The 20,348-nt window shown below is 45.5% G+C and overlaps 1 protein-coding gene and 1 long non-coding RNA gene across 3 annotated transcripts in view; one reads left to right on the top strand and one right to left on the bottom strand.

Annotated features, from left to right (window-relative positions):
- The window catches only part of LOC130294176 (uncharacterized), a 100,785-nt gene that overhangs the window by 24,897 nt on the left and 55,540 nt on the right, over window positions 1–20,348 (top strand). The gene's annotated exons all lie outside the window — the stretch shown is intronic.
- Window positions 7,158–20,348, bottom strand: part of SLC2A1 (solute carrier family 2 member 1) — a 104,487-nt gene continuing 91,296 nt past the window's right edge. For both annotated transcript variants that reach the window (XM_056543673.1, XM_056543674.1), the window contains exons 2-10: window positions 16,194–16,286; window positions 13,016–13,176; window positions 11,723–11,963; window positions 11,478–11,640; window positions 11,180–11,367; window positions 10,911–11,015; window positions 10,618–10,719; window positions 10,307–10,510; window positions 7,158–9,638 (exon numbers count right to left, since the gene is read on the bottom strand). In XM_056543673.1, the coding sequence (XP_056399648.1) occupies window positions 9,438–9,638; window positions 10,307–10,510; window positions 10,618–10,719; window positions 10,911–11,015; window positions 11,180–11,367; window positions 11,478–11,640; window positions 11,723–11,963; window positions 13,016–13,176; window positions 16,194–16,286 (1,458 nt within the window). In that variant the 3' untranslated portion in view covers window positions 7,158–9,437. The remainder of the gene's footprint in view (window positions 9,639–10,306; window positions 10,511–10,617; window positions 10,720–10,910; window positions 11,016–11,179; window positions 11,368–11,477; window positions 11,641–11,722; window positions 11,964–13,015; window positions 13,177–16,193; window positions 16,287–20,348) is intronic.

The following is a 20,348-nucleotide window of genomic DNA, read 5'->3' as shown; positions in this document are numbered from 1 at the left end:
ATTGGTGGAAGAAGCACAACTCTGGTGCACATCTACCTGTCAAGATACTAGGGGCTAGCATGCACATGTCCTAGGAAAGTAAAACCAGAGGATGTAGACAGGGAAGATACAGCCTGTGAGATGCATGAAATAAACAGTGTCAGACAATGGCAGACATTAGAGCTGCCACAGTGAAAAGACAGCCTGCAGCATAAGGGACATGGGAACAGGAACGTGACATGCATTCACAACTGCCTATATTCATACATAAAAATTATACAAAATGGCCAATGTTGACTGATCATTGTTTGAAAATTATGCATAATCGGTCGATCGCTCACAATGGCTAACAGCAGACTATTGTCTACCAAAAAAAGTGATCTGCCAGATATTCTGTCTGTGGTTACCTGAAAGTTGTGGAAATGTTTCACAAAGGTTACTATAGTGAGGCTGATATTGAGGAGCCTCATCTTTGGTTGCTGACTGCTTCTCAAAGAATGTTGTGTCTAGTTAAATAAGCTGCATTGGTGCCTGTGCATGTACCAGGGGGTGGAGATGTGGTTACTATTATTAGAGACAGGTCACTGGTTGCACAATTTATATTTCCTCTATGTAAAGTCCCACAATATGTATATTGTCCCTTCCTCTTGAAGTTGATGTCAGTCTGGAAGTATAATATGTAAATCAGTTTTGTGATATGAGGAAGGAGCAGCTGAATAATTCCCAGTAATGTCTGGTTACGTTGGAATAAATGTATCTGTTACGCCGAGCGCTCCGGGTCCCCGCTCCTCCCCGGAGCGCTCGCTACACTCTCCTCACTGCAGCGCTCCGGTCAGTTCCACTGACCCGGGGCGCTGCGATACCGCCTCCAGCCGGGATGCGATTCGCGATGCGGGTAGCGCCCGCTCGCGATGCGCACCCCGGCTCCCGTACCTGACTCGCTCTCCGTCAGTCCTGTCCCGGCGCGCGCGGCCCCGCTCCCTAGGGCGCGCGCGCGCCGGGTCTTTGCGATTTAAAGGGCCACTGCGCCGCTGATTGGCGCAGTGGTTCCAATTAGTGTTAACACCTGTGCACTTCCCTATATCACCTCACTTCCCCTTCACTCCCTCGCCGGATCTTGTTGCCATCGTGCCAGTGAAAGCGTTTCCTTGTGTGTTCCTAGCCTGTGTTCCAGACCTCCTGCCGTTGCCCCTGACTACGATCCTTGCTGCCTGCCCCGACCTTCTGCTACGTCCGACCTTGCTTCTGTCTACTCCCTTGTACCGCGCCTATCTTCAGCAGCCAGAGAGGTTGAGCCGTTGCTAGTGGATACGACCTGGTCACTACCGCCGCAGCAAGACCATCCCGCTTTGCGGCGGGCTCTGGTGAAAACCAGTAGTGACTTAGAACCGATCCACTAGCACGGTCCACGCCAATCCCTCTCTGGCACAGAGGATCCACTACCTGCCAGCCGGCATCATGACAGTAGATCCGGCCATGGATCCCGCTGAAGTTCCTCTGCCAGTTGTCGCTGACCTCACCACGGTGGTCGCCCAGCAGTCACAACAGATAGCGCAACAAGGCCAACAGCTGTCTCAACTGACTGTTATGCTACAACAGTTACTACCACAGCTCCAGCAATCATCTCCTCCGCCAGCTCCTGCACCTCCTCCGCAGCGAGTGGCCGCTTCTGGACTACGACTATCCTTGCCGGATAAATTTGATGGGGACTCTAAGTTTTGCCGTGGCTTTCTTTCCCAATGTTCATTGCACTTGGAGATGATGTCGGACCAGTTCCCCACTGAAAGGTCTAAGGTGGCTTTCGTAGTCAGCCTTCTGTCTGGAAAAGCCCTGTCTTGGGCCACACCGCTCTGGGACCGCAATGACCCCGTCACTGCCTCTGTACACTCCTTCTTCTCGGAAATTCGAAGTGTCTTTGAAGAACCTGCCCGAGCCTCTTCTGCTGAGACTGCCCTGTTGAACCTGGTCCAGGGTAATTCTTCCGTTGGCGAGTATGCCGTACAATTCCGTACTCTTGCTTCAGAATTATCCTGGAATAATGAGGCACTCTGCGCGACCTTTAAAAAAGGCCTATCCAGCAACATTAAAGATGTTCTGGCCGCACGAGAAATCCCTGCTAATCTACATGAACTCATTCACCTAGCCACTCGCATTGACATGCGTTTTTCCGAAAGGCGTCAGGAGCTCCGCCAGGATATGGACTCTGTTCGCGCGAGGCGTTTCTTCTCCCCGGCTCCTCTCTCCTCTGGTCCCCTGCAATCTGTTCCTGTGCCTCCCGCCGTGGAGGCTATGCAGGTCGACCGGTCTCGCCTGACACCTCAAGAGAGGACACGACGCCGCATGGAGAATCTCTGCCTGTACTGTGCTAGTACCGAACACTTCCTGAAGGATTGTCCTATCCGTCCTCCCCGCCTGGAAAGACGTACGCTGACTCCGCACAAAGGTGAGACAGTCCTTGATGTCTACTCTGCTTCTCCACGTCTTACTGTGCCTGTGCGGATGTCTGCCTCTGCCTTCTCCTTCTCTGCTGTGGCCTTCTTGGACTCCGGATCTGCAGGAAATTTTATTTTGGCCTCGCTCGTCAACAGGTTCAACATCCCGGTGACCAGTCTCGCCAGACCCCTCTACATCAATTGTGTAAACAATGAAAGATTGGACTGTACCATACGTTTCCGCACGGAGCCCCTTCTAATGTGCATCGGATCTCATCACGAGAGGATTGAACTTTTGGTCCTCCCCAATTGCACTTCTGAAATTCTCCTTGGACTTCCCTGGCTTCAACTCCATTCCCCAACCCTGGATTGGTCCACTGGGGAGATCAGGAGTTGGGGGCCCTCTTGTTCCAAGGACTGCCTAAAACCGGTTCCCAGTAACCCTTGCCGTGACTCTGTGGTTCCTCCTGTAACCGGTCTCCCTAAGGCCTATATGGACTTTGCGGACGTTTTTTGCAAAAAACAAGCTGAGACTCTACCTCCTCACAGGCCTTATGATTGTCCTATTGACCTCCTCCCGGGCACTACTCCACCCCGGGGCAGAATCTATCCTCTGTCCGTCCCAGAGACTCTTGCCATGTCTGAATACGTCCAGGAAAATTTAAAAAAGGGCTTTATCCGTAAATCCTCCTCTCCTGCCGGAGCCGGATTTTTCTTTGTGTCCAAAAAAGATGGCTCTCTACGTCCTTGCATTGACTACCGCGGTCTTAATAAAATCACGGTTAAGAACCGCTACCCCCTACCCCTCATCTCTGAACTCTTTGATCGCCTCCAAGGTGCCCACATTTTTACCAAACTGGACTTAAGAGGTGCTTATAATCTCATCCGCATCAGAGAGGGGGATGAATGGAAAACGGCATTTAACACCAGAGATGGACACTTTGAGTATCTGGTCATGCCCTTTGGCCTGTGCAACGCCCCTGCCGTCTTCCAAGACTTTGTTAATGAAATTTTTCGTGATCTCCTATACTCCTGTGTTGTTGTATATCTGGACGATATCCTGATTTTTTCTGCCAATCTAGAAGAACACCGCCAGCATGTCCGTATGGTTCTTCAGAGACTTCGTGACAATCAACTCTATGCCAAAATAGAGAAATGTCTGTTTGAATGCCAATCTCTTCCTTTCCTAGGATACTTGGTCTCTGGCCAGGGACTACAAATGGATCCAGACAAACTCTCTGCCGTCTTAGATTGGCCAAGCCCCTCCGGACTCCGTGCCATCCAACGTTTTTTGGGGTTCGCCAATTATTACAGGCAATTTATTCCACATTTTTCTACCGTTGTGGCTCCTATTGTGGCTTTAACCAAAAAAAATGCCGATCCCAAGTCTTGGCCTCCTCAAGCGGAAGACGCCTTTAAACGGCTCAAGTCTGCCTTTTCTTCGGCTCCCGTGCTCTCCAGACCTGACCCATCTAAACCCTTCCTATTGGAGGTTGATGCCTCCTCAGTGGGAGCTGGAGCTGTCCTTCTACAAAAAAACTCTTCCGGGCATGCTGTTACTTGTGGTTTTTTTTCTAGGACCTTCTCTCCGGCGGAGAGGAACTACTCCATCGGGGATCGAGAGCTTCTAGCCATTAAATTAGCACTTGAGGAATGGAGGCATCTGCTGGAGGGATCAAGATTTCCAGTTATTATTTACACCGATCACAAGAACCTCTCCTACCTCCAGTCTGCCCAACGGCTGAATCCTCGTCAGGCCAGGTGGTCTCTGTTCTTTGCCCGATTTAATTTTGAAATTCACTTTCGGCCTGCCGATAAGAACATTAGGGCCGATGCTCTCTCTCGTTCCTCAGATGCTTCTGAAGTTGAACTCTCTCCTCAACACATCATTCCTCCTGACTGCCTGATTTCCACTTCTCCAGCCTCCATCAGGCAAACTCCTCCAGGAAAGACCTTTGTTTCTCCACGCCAACGCCTCGGAATCCTCAAATGGGGTCACTCCTCCCATCTCGCAGGTCATGCGGGCATCAAGAAATCTGTGCAACTCATCTCTCGCTTCTATTGGTGGCCGACTCTAGAGACTGATGTGGTGGACTTTGTGCGAGCCTGCACTATCTGTGCCCGGGATAAGACTCCTCGCCAGAAGCCCGCTGGTTTTCTTCATCCTCTGCCTGTCCCCGAACAGCCTTGGTCTCTGATTGGTATGGATTTTATTACTGACTTACCCCCATCCCATGGCAACACTGTTATTTGGGTGGTCGTTGATCGATTCTCCAAAATGGCACATTTCATCCCTCTTCCTGGTCTTCCTTCAGCGCCTCAGTTGGCTAAACAATTTTTTGTACACATTTTTCGTCTTCACGGGTTGCCTACGCAGATCGTCTCGGATAGAGGCGTCCAATTCGTGTCTAAATTCTGGAGGGCTCTCTGTAAACAACTCAAGATTAAATTAAATTTTTCTTCTGCATACCATCCTCAATCCAATGGACAAGTAGAAAGAATTAACCAGGTCTTGGGTGATTATTTACGACATTTTGTTTCCTCCCGCCAGGATGACTGGGCAGATCTTCTACCTTGGGCCGAATTCTCGTATAATTTCAGAGTCTCTGAATCTTCCTCCAAATCCCCATTTTTCGTGGTGTACGGCCGTCACCCCCTTCCTCCCCTCCCTACCCCCTTGCCCTCTGGTCTGCCCGCTGTGGATGAAATTTCTCGTGATCTTTCCATCATATGGAGAGAGACCCAAAATTCTCTCTTACAGGCTTCTTCACGCATGAAGAAATTCGCGGATAAGAAAAGAAGAGCTCCTCCCATTTTTTCCCCTGGAGACAAGGTATGGCTCTCCGCTAAATATGTCCGCTTCCGTGTCCCTAGCTATAAGTTGGGACCACGCTATCTTGGTCCTTTCAAAATTTTGCGCCAGATTAATCCTGTCTCTTACAAACTTCTTCTTCCTCCTTCTCTTCGTATTCCTAATGCCTTTCACGTTTCTCTTCTTAAACCACTTATCATTAACCGTTTCTCTCCCAAATCTGTTCCTCCCACTCCTGTCTCCGGCTCCTCGGACATCTTCTCCGTCAAAGAGATTTTAGCATCTAAAAAGGTCAGAGGGAAAACCTTCTTTTTAGTGGATTGGGAGGGTTGTGGTCCAGAAGAGAGGTCCTGGGAACCTGAGGACAATATCCTGGACAAAAGTCTGGTCCTCAGGTTCTCAGGCTCCAAGAAGAGGGGGAGACCCAAGGGGGGGGGTACTGTTACGCCGAGCGCTCCGGGTCCCCGCTCCTCCCCGGAGCGCTCGCTACACTCTCCTCACTGCAGCGCTCCGGTCAGTTCCACTGACCCGGGGCGCTGCGATACCGCCTCCAGCCGGGATGCGATTCGCGATGCGGGTAGCGCCCGCTCGCGATGCGCACCCCGGCTCCCGTACCTGACTCGCTCTCCGTCAGTCCTGTCCCGGCGCGCGCGGCCCCGCTCCCTAGGGCGCGCGCGCGCCGGGTCTTTGCGATTTAAAGGGCCACTGCGCCGCTGATTGGCGCAGTGGTTCCAATTAGTGTTAACACCTGTGCACTTCCCTATATCACCTCACTTCCCCTTCACTCCCTCGCCGGATCTTGTTGCCATCGTGCCAGTGAAAGCGTTTCCTTGTGTGTTCCTAGCCTGTGTTCCAGACCTCCTGCCGTTGCCCCTGACTACGATCCTTGCTGCCTGCCCCGACCTTCTGCTACGTCCGACCTTGCTTCTGTCTACTCCCTTGTACCGCGCCTATCTTCAGCAGCCAGAGAGGTTGAGCCGTTGCTAGTGGATACGACCTGGTCACTACCGCCGCAGCAAGACCATCCCGCTTTGCGGCGGGCTCTGGTGAAAACCAGTAGTGACTTAGAACCGATCCACTAGCACGGTCCACGCCAATCCCTCTCTGGCACAGAGGATCCACTACCTGCCAGCCGGCATCGTGACAGTATCTACACATGATTTGTGTGTCTTATCTGTAAGTTTCTGAATGGTCACACAACTGCAGGTTGTATTATAACGTCATTATATGATGAATACAGTCTCTTTCATAGGGACTTTCCCAGCCTCATTAAAGATATTGTCCTATTGTATGAATCCACAGGTATCCGGGTTCCATCATAAAGAACTGAGCAAATAATTAATATAGGGAACAGAGATGTCATTTACAGATACGGAGCATAGCACTTTTAAGGGCCCAGGATTTATCATGGTACTTGCAGGGGCACAGTATTCAGTATAACAAATGTAGGAGCACAGTATTCAGCATGGCACATTTAAAGGCACTGTATTCAGCAGAGCCTATGTAGGTTGCTGCATTCAGCCGTGCTCATGTAGGGGTGCACTATTCAGTGAAACACACTGAACTAGAATTTAAAGAAAGATGTAATAAGGTGGAGGAAGTCATAATAAACTAAACATGATGCTTCCAACTTACTAGACTTTTATAATCCTGTATATAAAATTTTATGCTGCTCTTATATTGACCATTGACGTTTGTGTTTAATTCCCCTTGTAGTGGGTCAGGACTGGACAGTCATAGGGGTCACATAACTACATGGAGAACCAAACTGTTCTAATTAGTTGTAAGAACATAGCACATAGTACTTCTAAGAATATGATACCATCGCCCAGTCCTGAGTGATTTCTGCTATGTGAACAATCTATTCTCTTATTAGGTCTTCAAAATATTCACCACCCCCATCCTCAAAAAACTAAGCAGGACACACAGCCATGTCACATTTTGTCACTTTTATTTTAAGATGTTTGTGTTACAAACTCAAATAAATACAAAAAAAAAAAATTCTAACCATACATGCGATGAAACAAGTCATGAGTAGTGAACGATACCCTGTGACAAGAGACGTCGATCCACAAACACATCAATATTAGTCCTTTATAAATAGCTCGCTGTCTGCTTCTTCTCGGAACAGACATGTCATCACTTTCTGTTCCAAATTTTAGGTGACATTCCCGCCCGGTACGGCATGTGCGACCACGCGAATACTGTAGTAATACAGTACGCTGCTCGCAAAGTGATTCTGTGCAGACACGTAAGAAATCATTGACAAGAACCGATATCTGTAAGACCGTTACCTCTCAGACTGGGTTCACACCGAGAAATTTAGTCAATATTTTAGCCAAAACCAGGAGTGTAACTGACACAGAAAAAAATACTATAATGGAAAGATTAGCTTTTTCTGTATTTGTAACCAATTATTGGTTTAACCTACAAATACTGACCAAAATATCATGTGTGAACGCAGCCTTAGGGTTATAGGTTTCATATCCCTATATATAGGTACAAATATATAAATATTTTCACCTGCCACTGAGTCAGTAAAGTAACCATGGTCTCCACAACGACACAGGCGGCCATCTATATTACATCTTTTCACTGTATAGCACTCTACATACACATCAGGACATAAGGAAAGACATTTATAACCATTTATATGTTAATGTTACACATCAGTAAATCAGGTGAAACAGGTCAAATCTATTATTCAGTACACAGAACGTCTAGGGTGGAAATAAAAAATAAAATCAAAGTTTCTTCTAGACAATAAGAAGCTTTACACTAAAAGTTGCAGCTGAATAAAATTGACCTATACTTTTCATAAGCTACTTGTGCAAAACCCACAGCGTAACTACGATACGTATTTACAGAATAGCATCCGGCATACGATGACCCGGAGAGTAACACCATCCAACAAAAATATCTATATATATACCTATAAATATATATATATATATAAATATATGTAAAACTATACAAAGAAATGTGTCTTCTCTGTGGGTAGAAGGGGGAATGAGTCTAAAGCTGCATGAGAGAAAAGGCTACAAGCGTGCGGTTAAGGCGATTCTCTACCTGCCCATTGTATATCATGGTGGTGGCAGAGAATGGAGGAGTCAATGGTCATTATGAAGCTAAAGGCATGGAACGCCCACTGTGGGGCCACAGCCGTGTAACGTCATCAGTGCTGCTGTCATAACCCCGCAGCTGTCTTGTCTCAGTGCTGGGTAACCTCACCCCACTGCCCAGCAGTGTGAGGGAACAATAACATCAGTGCAGTTCATAGGGGGCCAGTTCCAGCTTCAACTTTTAGGACGACCATTCCTTCTGCTCTCCAGAGTTATTGGGAATAACTCAATTCATTGTACTTAAAGGTCTGGGCACGTGTTCAATACAATTGGAATGGCAATGCAGTTCTACAACCTGTACCATGTGAATTTGCACAGAGTTGTCGCCTGAAAAACAGGACTAAGCGGATAGGGGAATCTGGCAGTCAGTAGAGGTGCTGGAGAGGGCAAAAGGCGATGAGGGCAGACATTTTACATGGGTAGATAGTGGTCACATCCATCAGCTGAAGGCATGAGCATCAAGAACCTCATATCCTAAACTCGCCACCCTCCACATGTCAATGGCCGCCTGCACCATCCACTCAACTCTGTAGCAAGTAATGCCGCCATATTATAGTTGGGATTCTCTGCAGCCTCACTTCTTCTCCTTCCCTCTACAGTCACAGAAGAGATTAAAATAAAAAATAAAAACTACAGTACGTAAACAAGAGTCTGTGATGGGCTGATGAAAAGCCGCTCCCCGCTTAGCATTTAAGGTTTGAAAGCTCACACTACTTATAAAATAATCTGTTATAAAAAGGAAATCATACATATATATATATATATTTATATATTATAAAAGAGCTTCCATTCTTCATCTCCCCACATACAGGCAAGAAACCTGCATATAAACGCTAGAGTGTGAACAGCTACCCTGTGGTTATTCAAGAAGGTTTGAAATGCTGCGAGCGGCGTTGGTTTGGAAATGGTTTGCTGCCTGGCAGTGCCCCCCTGAGGTGGTGACAATAAGTCAGGAAGAGGCATTATTCTTACTATGCCCAACAAAAACTAGATTGAGCGACTGTGTCGATCCCCCATCCCCCTCCTCACCCCCAGTCCCTCTGGACCAGGGCAAAGAAGGAGAGGGAAGTGACAGGAGGTAGGTATTAGAGGTTACACTTGGGAATCTCCCAGGCTGTGGAATTCTTCTGGAGAGTTGTGCTTGTCAGGATTGCTCTCCCCACCCTGCCGAAAGTCACACGCAATTTCATCGAAGGTACGGCCCTTTGTCTCAGGCACTTTGAAGAACGTAAAGATGAAGAAGCAAATGAGAAGGACTGTGAAGATGACGAAGACGTAGGCACCACAGAGTTTCTGCAAAAGGAACAAAGTACAATGTTAAAGGCAATGGATCAACGACATATTGATATTTATGGTGGGCATGCAATACCTGTGCAGAGGTAATTGTGTTGTGGGTATGCTCTGTGACCTCAGCAGGAGTCACTGTGCAGAAAGAGAGGAGCTGTATCCATTACCTACTGATGTTCATGGAAAAATGTTGTGGGCATGCTCTGTGATAAAGAGGGCATGCAGAGGTCAATGTGCAGGAAAGAAGAAGAACTGCAATGTGACCATCATCTACTTACTTTTATGGAGGAGTGGTATGGGTATGTTCTGTGACATGCAAAGGATCATATGCACTGAGGGGAAAGTGGTGTCCACCACTTATCAGTTTTCAAGAGAGTGTTGTAGAAATGATCTATGATCTCTACAAATGTCATTGTACAGGGAGAGGGCTGTCATTCTCACCCATAGAATTTTATGGTGGAGTATTGTGAGCATATTCCGTGACCTGTTGAAAGGTCACTGTGCAAGGAGGGGGGAAGAGAGTAGCTGCACCCATTACCTATTGACTTTTATGGGAGAGTGTAGTGGACATGCTCTGTTACCTGTGCATAGGTCAGTATGCAGGGAGGGGGAGGAATTGAGCATTTCCTTTAAAAAGTTATTTGTTTTCAATGAAAGTGTAAAGAAACACTCACCTCTACATACTGGAAGCCCATTCCCACAATAAAGTTGGCGGTCCAATTGGAAAGGCCAGCAACTGCAATAGCTGCAGGACGAGGACCCTGACTGAATAGCTCAGCGACAATGAACCATGGGATAGGTCCTGGTCCAATTTCAAAGAATGCTACAAAGCCAAAAATGGCAACAATGCTGAGGTAGGGCATCCCTTTTACAGTGTCCTGTTGGTAGCAGACAAAAAAGGTTAGATAAGGGATCCTGTACCTATGTCATAAATATGCCTCTACATAGGCTCAAGTCTCTAATTCCCTTATCAGCTGTCACCTACCAATAACGAAAGAGCAATTGTCATCAATATAGCACATCCAGCCATGCCACCCAGTCCAATAAGGTGGAGGGTACGTCGTCCAGCTCGCTCGACCACAAACAGCTGCAAATCAAGAACAGAACATATGAGACATTCCCTTGCACATGAGGCCAAGTATTTTGCCAATTTCAAGCATTTTGAATCTAAAGTTAATCAAAATTGTTCTAGAGTTTCTGGAGACTGTGGATTGTGACCTTTTACCATATAACACAAAATACATGATGTTAGATGGCACAAACTGACATTGTACTCACCGATACAACAGTAAATGCTGTGTTGACAATTCCACACCCGATGGTGGCATAGATTGGCTGCTCAACCTGGGCTTTCCGAAATATATCAGTCGAATAGTAGAAGACCTAAAAGAAGGAAGAGATGTTGTTATGACAGGTGAAATTTCAGCAAAGTGAAGATTATTTAAAGTACCACCCTTTACTTCTGTGTTTTTATTTCATGCCTAGTGCAGATAGGATGAAGATGGAGATGGACGTTTTAGGCCAAGAGATCTCCCTATCAGACTTACCGCATTAATACCAGAGAGTTGCTGTGATAGTTGCAGAACAATAGCAATGAAGATCGGCTGGCGATACAGAGGGGAGCGGAACAGCTCCAATATGGTGACTTTCTTTTCCCTCATCATCTGACGACTCTCTTCCTTCATCTCCTGCATGTCGGCTGTCACATCTGTGGTGCCTCTAAGTTTCTTCAGGACTGTGAACAATGAAATAAGATTCAGTCTGGCATGGTAAGGTCCATAAAGAAATACACATATGAAGTTACAGCACGACACACACAAAGATCATGAGCTCATAAGTACTCACCACTTTTGGCTTTATCTTCTTCATTACGGTTAATGAGCAAAAACCGAGGACTCTCAGGACAGAAGGGCAGTGCTGCACATTGGATGAGGGCAGGTACAAAAATGCAGCCAAGAAGAAGCGGCCACAGACTGTCATTACCCATGATTGGTTCCAAGCCAAATATCTGTACAGAGAATTTGAGACGTTAAGTCTTCTCATACCTGGTGGTAGCATGATGTACATCTGGCAGTACAGCTGGTACATACCTGAGCTATAAGAATTCCAACCACAACGCCCAGCTGATGCAGCGTTCCTAGAGCCCCACGAAGAGATGTAGGAGCTATTTCCCCAACATACATGGGCACAAATCCAGTGGTAAGACCACAGTAGAGGCCAATGATAAACCGGCCAATAATCAGCATCTCAAAAGAATATGCCATTTTGGAGAAGCCCATAAAAATAGCAGCTATGAAGGCCAGTAGGTTAATCATCAACATGGAATTACGCCTGCAGAAGAGAAGGAAAAATAGTGTTTAGTTGTGTTTAAAGGATATATAACTGGTCCTAAAACATATTACACAACAGATCTGATAATGTCCACTAAGTAGAGACTAGAATTTTAGGGGTGAGACATAATCTGTAGTCCCAGGCAGATGCCCCCGGAGGAGCAGGTACATGAAATTAAAAAGAAAAAAGAAAATTACAGACTCAGTTTAGACTAATTGGATTTATTTTAATATGAACGTTTAAGATCGATCTCTGCCCCCGTTTCATCCATCTTTACCAGTGATGGGACTTTAAAGGGGTTCTCCGGTGCTTAAACATCATATCCCCTATCCAAAGGATAGGGGATAATATGCCTGATCGTGGGAGTCCCGCCGCTGTGGACCCCCGGGATCATGCACGCGGCACCCCGTTTGTAATCAGTCCCCGGAGCGTGTTCGCTCCGGGTCTGATTACGGGCGACTACAGGGCGGGCGGCGTGTGACGTCACGCCTGCGCCGGCATGTGACGTCACGCTCCACCCCGCAATGCAAGCCTACGGGAGGGGGCGTGATAGCTATCACGCCCCCTTCCGTAGGCTTGCATTGAGGGGCGGAGCGTGACATCGCACAGGGGCGCAGGCGTGACGTCACACGCCGCCCGCCCTGTGGTCGCCGGTACACGCGAACACGCTCCGGGGACTGATTACAAACTGGGTGCCGCGTGCATGATCCCGGGGGTCCCCAAGCGGCGGGACTCCTGCGATCAGGCATCTTATCCCCTATCGTTTGGATAGGGGATAAGATGTTTAAGCACCAGAGTACCCCTTTAAATTAGTGGAGCAGCCTGGGGATAATGGGGGAGATTTATCAAAACCTGTGCAGAGGAAAAGTTGCCCATAGCAACCAATCAGATCGCTTCTTCTTTTTAAATGGGCCTGTGCAAAATTAAAGAAGCAATCTATTTGGTTGCTATGGGCAACTGGTCAGCTTTTCCTCTGCACAGGTTTTGATAAATCTCCCCCAATGAGTGTTTAAGTGCTGCGGCACAGATCTATGACAGAAATTAGTTCTTACCTGCCAAATCTGTTCACAAAGAGACCAACAGAAAAGGAGCCGATCATGCCCCCAACAGAGAAGATGGCCACCGACAAGGACCACAGGGTGGTGAGGCTGGCGTCTGAGATTTCCTCCCCATACCTTGACAGCCATGTCTCATTGTAAAACTTCTCAATCACCTGAAATAGATCAGATCAGAATTGTTAGGGTTATAATATGAAACGGACATTTCACTGTGTTTTCACAGTATAGACTATACATATGTGGAGCATGATTTATTTTATTGAACACATGGAGATAGAACATTGATCCAGGGATTTATTCTGATTACCATAGTGGAGTCGGAAAGTAGTTTTTACTCTGTTGTGGGGCAATTGGTATTAACCTCAGAGGTTTTTTTTTCCCCCCTCTGGATTAAAACAGTAGGGTGTTAGGTTGAACTTGATGGACTATGTAACACAAAATGTTTATTGCCTTTAATAGAATATTTCTAATCCTGTTTGAGCTAATTGCATGGTTTGTTATAGTTTGGTAAACGATGTATATACTTTGAAATGCTAAGCTGGTGAACTGTGTATATACTATTGTGCACAGAAGAAATATAGGATGGCACCACCTGCATACAGCAACACTGGGGTTAAATGTCAATCGGACTAGCAAGCACAGCGAGGTTAAATGTCTTCATTAGAGTAATGCGGCGGTGCTAGCATATGAACAGAGACAGACTCGAGAACGAGACTCGATGCTCCTACAGGGAACTAGCGGCGGGACCGAGACTTCAGAAAGGCTTATGCGCTCAGAGGCTATAATCGGTCATTTCGCACATGTGCGCTTCGTCCGGCCTCGCCGAGGCCGGACGGAGCGCACATGCGTGAAATGACCGTGCATGTGCGGTTCCATATAGGAGCATCGAGTCTCGTTGGTTCCATGTCGGAGTTCCATGTAGGAGCATCGAGTCTCGTTCCCGGTGGTGAGTGCGGATATACATCCTTTTCTATATACCTCTTGTGTATATACTGTAACTGCTAAGCTGGTAAGCTGTGTAGTTTAACCACCAAGCCTTTTTCCTCAGTGGAGTATAAATTATAAGTGAGCGAGCTTCGTGTTTTATTCCTCTCTGGTCATTGTTAGGCCCCCTTCAACCACTACACGGCACTACTACACAGGTACATGTATATACACAGGTAATAGTGTGCTGCATTTTAGTAAAGCCAAGGGCCTCCGGTCCTTATACTTCAGCACAGCCTAGGGCTCCTTTTCCGTCACCTTCTTTGTGCAGTTACATAAGACACCTGGTAAGTCCAGCAGATGTCCCTGTAGCACTTTTTTCCTATCTTACCTCCCGCGTCTGTTCTCAGATCTTATTACTCAATTTACTCAGCTGATGTAAACGTAGGCGAGCCAAGCAGTTGTCACCTGATCTGCCCATTGCTGGCAGGGGTGAGCGGGTGCATGCTGTCAGGGAAAAATTCCTCTTCTGTACACAATGCTGACTGAGGAGGGTGTGTAGTGCAACGAGCTGGCGATTGGCTGACACAGGGAGGCTTAAATTTGCAAGCCACTATGTCTTCAGCTCCCCCCAGTGCCCAAAATACCCGCTAAATGTCACCCTGTAAATCAATGGCAAGTAACGGCAAATGGCATTTAGACATAACCTTTAGGCATAATACTGTTGACTACTTGTGAGCATATAGAACTGGATGCCAACTATGTTATATAAAGTAAAGGCACTTTTGTAAAATGTAATAACATAGCCAGACACCGAATATCAAGCATGCCACTGAGGATAAAGGGGTTAATTATAAAACTGCAGATCACAGTGACTCAGCAGCCTGCGCCAGTGCCTGGCATTCAAGGAGGAGCAGCCAGCACAGGCCAGACACATCCATTCTGTTGGAGAAGCGGGCACTTTGTGAGCAGCTGTGCCATCCTGGCATAACAGAGATAAAGCTGCTAGGTGTTACTGATCTCCACAGCACATCTGAGTGGGTAAAAGAAGTTCAGTGAAATGGAAAGAGTTAATAACAGGCTGAGACCTGAGCCGGCATGCCGGGAAAATATGCAAAGTTACCTAACAGCCAGCCAGGGCTGGAGCCCTGGGGGCCCACATAAGGTGCAGGTGTTTACAGAATTAGAGTCCACACTGAGCAGACAATGTGCTACAGGGACAAGATGTGGCTTAATCACTGCTAGACAGGACTGCCCACATCCACCCCAGTCTGCCTGGTGTCTTGCTGTGGGCACAGCCATAACAATGACACTGGCATTGCCAACTCTCATATCTTACTTTGTGACTTACATATGCAAAGCTGAATACACAAGAGGATGCAAGAGTGCCCGGTTTCTTTATTATTATTAGGGATCATGAGATAAATTTATATAGGGGTTGGAGGACCTTTGTTTTCAGGATGAGAAGTAGATTTGGTTTTGGAGCAGACCTTGTGCAGGGGTATAACTATAGGGGGTGTTATTGCATGAGGGCCCTGGAGCCTGAGGGGGGACATTAGGCCTCCTTTTCCTATATAATTAGTAGCATAAGAGAAGTTGGGACCCTGTTACAGATCTTTCATTAGGGTCCTCCATTTTTAGGGGCCCTCCAAGTCACGCCTCTGACCTTGGAGTTATCAGGAGTTAGGGGTTGGCATTTGGGAAGTTTTTTCCTCCTGGCTCCCTCTCCTGGGCAGCTGTCCTGTTGTGCAACATCAGTGCTACCCCCTCTGCATGATATATGATGTCCAATATACATGTGATATATTATATATTTATGATGTTTGACGTGTAAAAGTCATCACATTCCTTCTCCATGACTGTGTCCCTATATTCCTGGGTCGGTGACTGACGTCCCAGCAGGAATGTGGTTAACAGGATGAGATGTCGGCTGGGGTCGGGTAATCTTCTAATGAGATGTACTATTTCAGGCTCAGCTTGCCTCTGTGTCTCCGAGTGTTGTGTATGTCTTACACCTTCCTTGTCAATAGGCTGGACTGGAAGATGAGTCCTTGTTTACCCTAAATAACCCTGATATCTTTGTGCAGATTTGGGCGGGGCAGTGTGGCAGGCACAGCAGTAACAAAGTATAGGGGTGGTTGTCAGTGTGTGTGGGTGCATTGGAGGGGTCGTCGGTGTATGGGGGTACAGTGAGGGGGTTATTAGGGTTTGGGGAGGCGGTGGAGTTCAGTAACCCCAAGTTTCTTACCGTCTGTGGTGCGTTAATAACTCCAGTGTTATAGCCAAACTGCAAGGATCCGAGGACAGCGACACATACAGCCACCATCAACCGCAACGTCATCTGCAGAAAACACAAAAGAAATATGTGACAAATGTGTACAATACACCAATACAAAATCGCAGTAATAGCTCCTTCTTTTTTATTGTGTGAGGCTGCTAACTGAACCCTTACCTTATCTCTGTATAGTACATAGGATTACTGAATTACCTCTGTATATAATATAGATTTGTTGAATTACCCCGTATAATATATAGGATAGCCATAGTAACTCTTTTTACATTGCATAGAATTGCTGTGTTCCCTCTGTATAGTACATATGGCTACTGTAATACCTCTGTGTAGTATATACGATTGCTGTATTACCTCTGTAATTGTACATATGCCTTGAGTTACCTCTATATAGTACATAAGTGTATATGAAACTCGATGATGATGTCATGTGCTATGTATGGGATCTCTTTGGAGATGTCATGTGTTGTGTATGGGATCTCATTGCTAATGTCATCTGCTGGACATGGTATTTAATTACTGACTGGCTTTTGAAGTAAGTTTTGCTATAACACGTAGATGATATTTCCTGACTTATATTGTTTTTTTTCCCGCTATGTTCCTGCTAATTTTTGTTCTCATTTTGGTCAGTATTTTTAGGCAAAAACAAGAATGGGTTCAATTATTTTATTACAGTTTTTCCCTGTGTCAGTCCCATTCCTGGTTTTGGCTATAGGTACTGGCTAAATACTGACTTAAAAACTGACTATAATAATGTGTGTGAACCCAGCCTTAAATCTAACTATGGAGAAGTGAAAAAGCAAAACAGGCAAATGTGAAAGGTGACCCTACTGCACCATACATAAGCTTGGCTCAGAATTTGGTGCATATTGCCCACAACCAGCTACAGTTGTGATGTAGCCCTCGGAGTACATCTGTCTCCAACACTGTGGAGGAAGGCTTCTAAAGCATAAAAAAAAGCTGCTTGTACAGTACCCACTTGGTAGCTGCGGCTCGTGCCTGTACAATCGAAGGTTTGTTTGGGATCTGAAATGCCCAGATGGTGAAGCCTGTTTACCTTCCTACTCAATGATTCAATTCTTTCCCGAAAACACAAATGCACCTCAGCTGAGAAAGGTCCTAGTGTTACCTAAGCCGCTTAAAGACCTTCCTGGGGGACCAAGAGCAAGGACAAGAGGAGAGGAGCAACTCAAAGTCCTAAAACCTGCTTAGAGCAGATAGCTGAGGGGGAATAGCTAAGGGCACCTCACATTCCAGAGGTCCCCAGTGATGTAGATGTTGAGTTTGCCGAAGTGGGCACCATAAATTGTTGGGGTAAGGTTGTGATGACATCATGATAATTCAACAAAGATGTCATTACATAACAATGCAATGGATGCTTATTTACAGTGTAGAAAGATCCTGAACATTGTTTTATCGGTGAAGGGCCCTGATATAGCTTTTGCAAAGAGCCCTAAAGCTCTATCAGTTACTTCCAAAGAGACGTGCAAAAACTGAGGTAACCATGAACTTAAAGGGGTACTTCGGTGGAAAACATATTTTTTTTAAAAATCAACTGGTGCCAGAAAGTTAAAAAGATTTGTAAATCACTTCTATAAAAATCTTAATCCTTCCAGTACTTTTTAGGGGCTGTATACTAAAGAGAAATCCAAAAAAGAAATGCCTTTCCTCTGATGTCATGACCACAGTGCTCTCTGCTGACATCTCTGTCCATTTTAGGAACTGTCCAGAGCTGGAGAAAATCCCCATAGCAAACAAATGCTGCTCTGGACAGTTCCTAAAATGGACAGCAGAGGTCAGCAGAGAGCACTGTGGTCATGACATCAGAGGAAATGCATTTATTTTTTGGATTTCTCTTTAGTATACAGCCCCTAAAAAGTACTGGAAGGATTAAGATTTTTTTTAATAGAAGTGATTTACAAATCTGTTTAACTTTCTGTCACCAGTTGATAAAAAAAAAATTAAAAAAAAGTTTTCCACGGGAGTACCCCTTTAATTACTTATGTGAACCATACAGCAGCTGACAAGTAGTGTTGAGCACGAATATTCGTAATGCGGATTTTTATCACGAATGTTGGCACTTTGCGATTTAGCAAATATTTAGAATATAGTGCTATATATACGTAATTACAAATATTCTTTTTTCTTGTTTTGTTTTTGTATGCAAATTTTTATGAGAATTTTTCATGCAAATTTTTCGCATGGAAAAAAAAGTGAACGAACATAGCAAATATTCGAATATCGCGAACATAGGACAAATTATCGTCAATATATTTGCAAAATTTTGCGAATTTGAATATGGCCCCTGCCGCTCATTACTACTGATAAGTACTGGAAGGATTAAGATTTTTTAATATAAGTAATTTACAAATCTGTGTAACTTTCTGGCACCAGTTGGTTAAAAAAATTATTTTCCAACAGAGTACCCTTTAACCAATAATTATCCTGCAGATTAAATAAAAGGGCCGTGCCACAAGTTGTGGGGACTTTAAATAAGTAAACCTGGGAGGAAAGTTTCCAGTATTACTTCTGTGAAGACAAACACCGAGTGTACAGCAAGGAATGTGTGGCCTAAGGGGGGGGGGGGGGGTAAATGTTTAACCCTGCTGGATACTGATCCGTGAGATGATGCATCACAGTAAAAGGATGATAATGTTGCATTTACCAAATGGAGAAGAATTTCTTCTAATAGGAGATTAAAGAATTTTCGAAGACTAATGCTGCAGCACAGTTTGCAGTAGTAACAAAGGAACATGACTATGCATTTGCAGTATGCCCTAGCCAAGGGTAAAACCAGCTAGAAACGTTCCAGTGCTGCTGAGTTCCTCTTTCCTGTTGGGAGAAGAGTGTCACCCATAGGGCCCATTCCGTGACATTGACACATTTCCTCGTTGTCCCAATCTCGGTAAATCCTGGTGCAGCATCACAAACTACCCAGACAAGAAAGACAACAAAGCACCAGGAAATATTGCAAGAAGGTGGTGGCTTTTCGAGCGTTAACCCTAATATATTCCCTTTTGTCTCGCCTGCTGTTTTGCTCTGCTCCATTAGGTTGCAGCGATGATCTCACTACATCGGTGTAGTGTCATTGGGAGATTCCTGCTAATGGAAATAGGAGGAAGTATGTATGTAATTGGGGAACCAGCACGTCACATCATTGCACAGTTTACCCCATAACTGGTAAACCAAACCCCCAAAAAGTGCTGGTCCGGCCTGCAACATATAAGGAGTTGTTACATCAACAGAACAGTGATGTCATATTCCGTACTCAACCTCCAACCTCTTTCTAATCCGATGTAATTAAAGGGGTACTCCACTGGAAAAAAAAATTTTTTTAAATCAACTGGTGCCAGAAAGTTAAACAGATTTTTAAATTACTTCTATTAAAAAATCTTAATCCTTCCAGTACTTATCAGTTGCTGTATGATGCACAGGAAGTTCTTTTCTTTTTGAATTTCCTTTCTGCCTGACCACAGTGCTCTCTGCTGACACCTCTGTCCATTTTAGGAACTGTCCATAGTAGGAGCAAACCCCCATAGAAAACCTATCCTGCTCTGGACAGTTCCTAAATTGGACAGAGGTGTCCGCAGAGAGCACTGTGGTCAGAGAGAAAGGAAATTCAAAAAGAAAAGAACTTCCTGTGGATCATAACAGCAGCTGATAAGTACAGGAAGGATTAAGATTTTTTAATTGAAGTAATTTACAAATCTTATTAACTTTCTGGCACCAGTTGATTTAAAAAAGAATGTTTTACAGTGGAGTACCCCTTTAAGAAACACTGCAAAACCCTACAGAACCTCTACTGATACAAATTGGAAAATATTAAGGGTCATAGCACCGACATATGCAGAAAACAGTGGTATCTTAGGACCATGTCCACGACCAAACCCTGTTCATCAGAAAACCATAGGCAATGAGGATGGGTCAGCTCAGCTGGGTGCGGTCCTACCTACAATGTGTACGGGTGGTTTTACCGCTGATCACTGCACTCAAGAATGGATTGTCAAGCTGGTTTTTCTGGTTCTGTTTTGTCACATGACAATCATCCATTGTGTACAAGTCAGTATAATGGTATTAATGTAACCCGGTATTATAATGTGATTCATATCTTAT

This window comes from Hyla sarda, chromosome 10, assembly GCF_029499605.1.
Source record: "Hyla sarda isolate aHylSar1 chromosome 10, aHylSar1.hap1, whole genome shotgun sequence".
NCBI classification, from domain to species: Eukaryota; Metazoa; Chordata; class Amphibia; order Anura; family Hylidae; genus Hyla; species Hyla sarda.
The sequence above is the reverse complement of the archived record's forward strand: the minus strand, read 5'-3'. Positions and strand labels throughout refer to the sequence as shown.